This window comes from Ruditapes philippinarum, unplaced genomic scaffold (assembly GCF_026571515.1).
Source record: "Ruditapes philippinarum isolate M1 unplaced genomic scaffold, ASM2657151v2 ctg18918_1_1_1_1, whole genome shotgun sequence".
Taxonomy (NCBI): Eukaryota; Metazoa; Mollusca; class Bivalvia; order Venerida; family Veneridae; genus Ruditapes; species Ruditapes philippinarum.
In genome coordinates, this window is record NW_026854402.1 from 6,319 (window position 1) to 14,755 (window position 8,437).

The 8,437-nt window shown below is 32.3% G+C and overlaps 1 protein-coding gene across 1 annotated transcript; it reads left to right on the forward strand.

Moving 5' to 3' along the window:
* Nucleotides 1–1,151: 1,151 nt before the first annotated feature.
* On the forward strand, nt 1,152–5,741 carry LOC132740048 (uncharacterized). The gene is made up of 6 exons (XM_060727902.1): nt 1,152–1,299; nt 2,661–2,892; nt 3,385–3,533; nt 3,935–4,088; nt 4,566–4,734; nt 5,634–5,741. The coding sequence occupies exons 1-6, from the start codon at nt 1,290–1,292 to the stop codon at nt 5,685–5,687; spliced, it is 768 nt and encodes a 255-aa protein (XP_060583885.1). The 5' UTR covers nt 1,152–1,289; the 3' UTR covers nt 5,688–5,741.
* Nucleotides 5,742–8,437: the final 2,696 nt, after the last annotated feature.

An 8,437-nucleotide genomic window follows, 5' to 3' on the forward strand; every position in this document is an offset into this window, starting at 1 on the left:
AATGACAATTGAAGAAAAAGGCAAGATTTACGCCATAAATAATAAACATATAAACATATTAAGGTAGGAATTTGCTGTCTGTACCCCCGGTTGATATAAACCTGACCTATTAATCATGGCGTAGACCAAATAATGTCAGAATACTAAATAGCTTGCAACTGAAGCCCGCTATAATACAAGCAACTTCCAAGGTTATGCAAAGTGTTTGATAAAACGGCTTATAAACTGACGAAGATCCAATATTCTGTGGAAAGCTTATATTTTCCCCGTAGACTGGTGCATATCCCAAAGAAATTGGTACAGAAATAAAATATTTACGGCTATTTTCTTTTCCGAATCGAGCAACATTTGTCTTGAAAATGATGCCGAAAATGACGTCAATGTCACGTGGTATTGCTACACTGTCAATGCTTTAAGCAAGTTAGTGTTTGTATTAGAAACATCTATTAAATTTTAAAAACATTTTAGTTTTCAACTATTGCAGTAAATAAGTCGTTTTTCCGCAGTTTTAAAATTAGAACGTACAAAGAATAAGGTTGAATGCCATTCAAATACAAAACGTATATATTATGTTTGACATATATCAGTAACGGATGTATTTATGTAAATTTGTATCACGAATAACAAGTAATCAACATAATATTTTTACCAGAGGAAATGTTAGTAGAGGAAATGTTAGTATATCATTTATCTAGCATTTCTATGCTCAGTTTATATAATTTAGAAAAGACCAAACCATAATTAGGTAAACTTTCTTAGTCCGTCTGCGATAGTTTAACATAGAATTTTTCCAGTCTTCACACACCCGCCTTAACAACAACTGGTTGATAACATATATTTTTGTAATGACAACCAGGAGTAAAATTAGGCAATAGTTGTTTGATACATTAAATAAGCGTTCCACTTAAAAGTGTAATGAATAACGACAAAATAAAATGCCAAAAGTAATGGCCACATGTTTCCTCTCTTATGTCTATAAAATACATTGACATTTTATCTCAGCTATAAACCTGATAGTCATTTTATCTGAATAATGTTATTATATAATTTTCACATTTATTGTAGTATTCTGTCTTTTTAAAGATCATAAATAGAATCTATCATGAAATTTTGTAATGATGATATTTAGATAAACAAATGGGGGTAATTTTCTGAAACATCATAAAGAACATGCAATTACCATATTAACGAGCCTTAGACTGTCGAATTATATCAAAGTGATACAAGTAACAGTTCAGACCATAAGCTTGTTCAGAACGTTACTATAAAAGCGGACAATCGGACTGACAATGAAATCTGGTAAGAAATTATTTTACATAAGAAACTTATAAAAACAGAATGATCTTTCAGTGTCGAATTTCAATAAAAAGGATTTGTTGATCTGAAATAAAAGATTTTTGTTGGTATCAATGTTCTTGGTTTGTCACTTATTAGTCCCCTACCGGTTTAACCGGAGGGGACTTTAGGTTTACCCTCCGTCCGTCTGTCTGTCTGTCTGTCAGTCCGTCCGTCCACAAAACTGGATCCTGCGATAACGCAAAAAGTACTGAAAATATTTTTATGAAACTTGATATATGGATAGATGGCAGTATGGAGATTATGCACGTCATTTTCTTTTCTTCCTATGTTGAAAATTCTGGTTGCTATGGCAACAAATAGTCTGAAAATATGGCAAATTTAACACATAAACTGAATCCAGTGATAACTCAAAAAGTACTGAAAATATTTTTATGAAACTTGAAATATGGGTAGATGGCAATCTGCAGATTATGCACATCTTTTTCTTTTCTTCCTATGTTGAAAATTCTGGTTGCTATGGCAACAAATAGCCTGAATTTCAAGATATCTGATATAAATTTTTCAGCTTTTTCACTATAAGTTCTTTTTTTCTTAAGGTGTTTACTTCAAACTTTAAATATAAGTTTCTGGTCATCAACCACATCATATGTGACAAGGATTACAACTCTAGCACAAAAATTATCAGTATTACCTCCCTTGAACTTAGAATTTTTATGAAAAAAAAATGTTGTCTTTTTTAAATAACTTCTTTATTTCCTAATGTATCTACTTGAAACTTCATATATATGTTTCTTATTATCACTCAACATTTTTTATAAGGTTAAATACTCTAGCAAGACTATTTTCAGAATTATGTCCCCCTTAAACTTAGATTTTTTTCGAGAAATTGGTATTTTTTACTCCCAACTTCTTCATTCCTTATAGGATTTACTTTAAAATCCTACATCGTAATAATATGACAAGGTTGTATAAACATAATTACCTTACTAGGCAGGGAAACTTAACACATTACTGTGAAATAGACAAACTTAGAACTCAAAAGATTTAAGTTCATTCATGTCATTCATTCACTTGTAAAATTGAAATCAGAATGTTGCTGGGATTCTAACCGGTAGGGGACTTATGGATTGCTTGCAATACTATGATAATTTCTTGTTTTACATCATTTACAGTATAATTGTTGCTGTTTCTGTTGTGATTTTTTTCCATGCTTTCGTTGAAATCATCATCAACATCATAATACTATTATAAGTTATAATTATTATAAAGGCACAAAAATATTCTAGCTATATTAAAGCATACAAAAATGAAGTTCGACCAATTTCTTCCATAGGCCTGCAACAGTCATATTTGTATTTCAGAATTCATTCTTATCTATCTAACATGTGCCCTGGTCCGGGCTTTGATAGTGAGAAACTCCGATGAAATCTTTGAATGTGACACTTACGAAGACGTAACAAACAAATTCAGTTCATGCTTCAAGTCCGAAAGTAACGTTGACTTTGAGCGGATAGTAAGTCTGTATAATGATAATGACCACGGTGACCGTATTACGAGGGGAGACATACTTACAGAAGTGGGACTGATATGCAGGTAGAGTCTATACTAGCAACAATAAATTCCTAGAGTGAGCGAATTAGCTGTCGAACCTTCTTACCTTTGCCGATGAGGCACATATATATGCAGTAGTCATTTGCTAACCAGGCTTCTGCACACCTGGTTGGTTTAAGGAATAAGGGTGGAAGGGACATTTGACAACTGATTTATGTGAAGAAACAAAATATTGGATTTTCTTGAAAACAGACTCTTTTGATTTCGTTGATTTGGTTGGTTTTTGTGTGTGTTTTTTTGTTTGTTTTGTTTTTGTTGATTTTTTTTTGTTATTGTTGTTGTTTTGTTTTTGTTGTTAGTTTTTTTGAATCGATTTGACCGACGAAGTCGAAAATTGACTATTTCAAGCATAGATCGCCATGATTCATTTATTCACAGCTATTTTATACTTTACCATGTAAGGTTTACCCATTTGTGTGCATTGAACTATCATTTCAAGTACATTTTAAAATTCATACTTAATCTTGTTTTCAGTGCCACTGATAGGAGAGATGCCTTTGTTCAATGTAAGAACAACATTGTTGAAGAATGCCCTGATGTCGAACCATTTATTACAGCAGCATTCAAAGCAAAATTCGACTTCTTCTGCAAAGATGAGCAACCGTCTGAATGGATCCAAGAAGGTAAGTGTTGTTTATTATTTAGTAAGGTCTATCAATCAACGATTTCTATTATGATGTAACAAATGATATACACGATTAATCGATGCAGCCATCATTACTAATACCTGTCTTTGCCTACATCCGTGCCGTCTAACAGAGTAGTATGCAATTTTACAATAAAAGCAAAGGATATATAATGTAATGTGTTTTATGTGTTAAAGTTTTATTCATAATGGAAAAGTAAATAGTCCCTGAATATAACTCCTGCTTCACGATGATCGATCTAACATTATCATAACTGTTGTTTTTAATGCTGTTGTTATTGTTTTTTTTGGTGGGGAGGGGGTTGGTGGGAAGGGGGTGTTGTTGTTGTTTCCGATCATCTTCAAGCACCAAATCAAATCAATTTTTGTTTTCAACAGTATTTTATGAAGGTTATCAATTCACCATTCCCTGTGAAGGTAACTATGAAGTATATGAAAATATTGGAACATGTGCGCAAACCGCTGGTATTAGGGATGGTCTTATGGATGCTAGTAATTTAAACATCACCTCCGCTTGGTCGAGAATACAGAGGTAACTAATTTAATCAGCTATTAATAAAAATGTACTGCTAGTGGTTGTTGTGGTAATAGTGACAGGAACAGTCGCACTTCTGGTGATGGTGGTCGTTACAGTAGTGGATGTAGAACTTACAAGTGTATTGTTAGTGATACTTGTGTAGGTTGTGGTAGCGGTATAATTAGTGGAAGGGTTATAGCTGCAGCGGCTTTACCGTAGTGGAAGTGGAAATAGTAGGACAGTTGCAGTTGTAGTAGAAGCAACACCAGTAACAGTGGTATTAATTGTATTGATTGCGTGTTTTTGTCAAATTGGTTTTGATGTGCACTAAACGCAATTTAAGTCATATTGCGCCGAAACAGAAAAGATTAAGACAACAATAACTGAATAAAAACAGTTAAGAGCTAACAATTAAACAAAACTGCATTAAACTGATAGAATAATTTATACAAGATTGTAAAAATGTAAATTAAACTTAGCTTCTTGTTAAAGTCTTCTCCAGGACTGGTTCGAATGCGCTGTTCCAGAAGAATCACTTTCAGATGAATTAGGATGTGGATCAACTAAGGCAGACCTCCTAACAGCATATGCGGTATATGCATTCTCTGGGTCAAATATCCTTTCTCCACCCATCGGTGAGGTGGCAAAACAGAGGTTACTGGTATGTTTTATTTTGTAAATTATATTACTCAAACAGTCAACGGAATTTTCACTTTCACTCAAGATATTACAAATTAGTAATGTTAGACTAAAGTCTTAACAGGATGTAAAATATGTTAAATGTCGTTATAAACATAGGTCAGTGTTTGTTTTGCTAAAATGATAGCTGGGTTCATACATGTATATTTTTCTATTAATATCAATCTAAATGTTCTATAAATATCATTTGAATTCATATTTGTGTACTGCTTGCAGTTTGTTATTTAGCCACTCGAAGTATACCAGTCCGAGCTTACATTTGAGTGGAACAATAAGTAATTGTACATTCTCTTTCCCTCATTCGTTCCGTTACTAGTAGGCTTTTATATGATCAAATCATTGTATTTTTCCTGAAAGGTGCTGTTATTAGCTATAATTTTGTTATTTATCAATGGATTGTCTTCATACTTATACTAGACAATCATTTGGTCGACAAATCTAGGGAGGCCAAACTCCCTTGACCTTTACCTTTAAATGACAATTTTCTATAACTTTGAAATTGGCAGATTTAACTTTTGAACCAGAAAACACCTAATTACAAAACCAACATGTTGAATACATGTTATTTGCAACCTTGACTTTGAAAAAACTTGACCTTAAAGGTCACATTATTGGATTTGTAAAAAAACATCTTAATTTTGTTGTTAATAGACACATTTTGATTCATACTTGGAAACAATTTAGAGAAAAATAGCATCACGTTAATTATTTTAACGATCTCGTCCGTTGTCTTTTGTGTTCTTAACCAGTATTCGGAGGCGGATATAAAGTAAACAAATTTCTTTCCAAAAACTTAATATCGTATCATATATATATATATGTAACAGTGAAAGATACAAACCTAATTTCTATCTTTTACAGAGCGCTGCCCTTTCCAGGCAACAATTTGAAAAACAGTTTTCGAGTGAACAATAGATGTCCATCTCTTACCATGTATACGGATTATTTTAAAAATATAGTTTGAAATTATTCAGTCTTCAGTTTATACAGAATTTATTTTATTGCTACTGTTTAGGGAGCTGTGAACTTATAGACACAGTCTTTTTCATCTGTTCCTAGAACCATCCAGCACTTAACAATGGGTGTGAAGCTTCTTGCTTAAAGGGGCGTCGGCTTGCCATTAATCTTAATGCTTAACCATGATGGTTTTTTTTTTATTCTTTTTTTTTTTTTAAATAGAATAATAATTAACATACATACAATGTAAATAATTAGAAATACAGTGTAAAATCAGGACCAACTATATGTTTAACCGTGGTGATAATATTGCAAAAACACTGCTAGTGTAGGCACGTATATCTGATAACACATTGTCACCCATACAAAAAAAAAAACGAAACAAACAAAAAACACTTTATAACTAGTAACCTATTAACGATTTCCTTTTCTTGGCATGTCAACTTTTACCGTAAGTAAAATCGCTAAATTTTGCATTTATAAAATATATGTGCAATAGCAATCAGTTTTTTACCATCTTTATTAACAGTTAACCTGCACATGTATGTTTTTCAATCCTTATAATTAAGGCATTCTGTAAAGTTTCTGGTTGTTCCCCCATATTTAAACCTTAAATTAAAAAGGAATGATTCCATTATTTTTGAACCTGAATATATTACCGTTCTCCTCGATCAAATATATCTCATATTTTTTGTTATATGTATAATTATGTGTATGTTGCTACTAATTTTTCTATTTGTGTCACATAATTGTTTCAATTTTTTTTTAACTGTTATATTCAATGGTTATACAATACTAACTGGTTAATTTTATCTGAATTACGTGTTTATGTACAGACTCAATCAAACCGAGTCTGCAATTCTCATGTAATTTTGTTGTGATTAATGCTTCCGAGGGATCACTTTGTTTCCAAAATTTTATAAACAAAAAAGGACTATACAGGTCTCAAGGTTGTAAAAAAACATCCCTCACGCCCCTTGCACCGGTTTGATTGGTACTCAATTCTCAACACTTAATATTGCTGACATTAATGATCCCGGCGGACCAGAAAAATATAATAACACTGAAGTGAAGTACGGGGCAACTTTTTACAGCTGCCACACAGTGTACATTCTGAGCTTGTTTCTGACCAGTCACTTTCTTACGATCTGAGATAGAACTTCCAGACCCTGATTGGATAATGCATACAAAAATTCTGCAATAATAACATAAATATCCTTTATTATAACAAAAAGGATAATGTGAAGAATATATTGCTTTGATGAACACTTGTCATACCAGACAACAGATAACTATCTTATATGATTAAAAGAAACGTGTTTTGACAAGCATTTTGTTATAAATGAAATAAAACGCATAGGTCGCATATAAAATAGACAAGGGTGATTCAAGTATGATAAGAAATTGTTGACAATGTTTAATTTAAAAAAACAGCTTCTGTACACAATGCATGTTATTTTCTGTAAGCAACAACTCAAACTAAATGAAATGACGGTGATCAGTGGTATTGAAGCTGTATATCAAATACATCTTTCAAAAGACAAATTTAAATGGCAGGAGACCTATAATTCAAAGAATCCAGTATTCAAGTGGGGAAAAAAGTGGAACCACCCAAGGAGACAGATCTTAAGATACCACAAAAACAATACGAATCATTCACACTGAACGATCGTCAAGGATGGTATTAAAATATAACATTTTGCATTTTTTATAGGAACATATTTTAGAGCCGCCATACAACACAGACAGCGCAGAAATCATTCACATCTTAAACTTGCGGATGTTTATAAATTCAAAATTTCATCATTTTGTGTTTTTAATGTTGAATTCTGCTTAAGCCGGTGCTAGGGGGCGTTGACGGTAACTTGCACTTTCCAGTACCGTCCATGAACAGGCTCTATCAAACTGAGCCTGCAACATTTTACAATTTTGCTGAGTTGGGCTTTCTTTAGGGATTCTGTTGTTTTCTACTCTATTACACAGTAGAATTTAAATGTTGATTGATCGGCTTTATTTAGCCTGTGTTACGCACGACAGTGGAATATACAAGATATCTTCTACACCTTCTACCCCTAACAAATGTTTAATTTATAAAACAAAGATAACTAGATTTAACCTTAAATGTGTCACTCATTTATGTATTAATATAAATGCGACAAAAAATGTGCATCAAAAACAATTGGTTAAACTTAAATATTTTGATTATTGAAACGTCTCGTAGCTCGTTTGCTTAATCTTCTATTTACAAGTTCGCTACCAGATTGGTATCACCTCAAAACAAAAATGATATAATATAATTTGCAAAATAACTGTTGTTTAATATTATAAACTCTGTTTTCTACTTAATTCGCTCTGTAGATTGCTTAGAAAATAGACAGATTACAGACAATTAATTTTAGGATTATTTATAGCGGTCCTTTTCAACTTTGGACAAAAATGAATTTCCTTTTTACTACCCGTTGCCTTATAAAATTTTCCTTTTTTTATTGGGAGGAATTTCCCCCCTTCATGATATTTAGGTTTCAAAAGAATTTTGAAAAAAATTTAAAAGTAATAAAAACGTTAATGAAAATATCTAACCTTGGAAACCCCTTAAAAACAGCAAAAAAAACATGAACATTTCAGAATCGGGTTTTAAATTTCTGTAAAATGAGGGGTAAAGAAAAAGGGGGAACATATTTCCCCGCCCCCTTAGCCCCCGGTTTTAA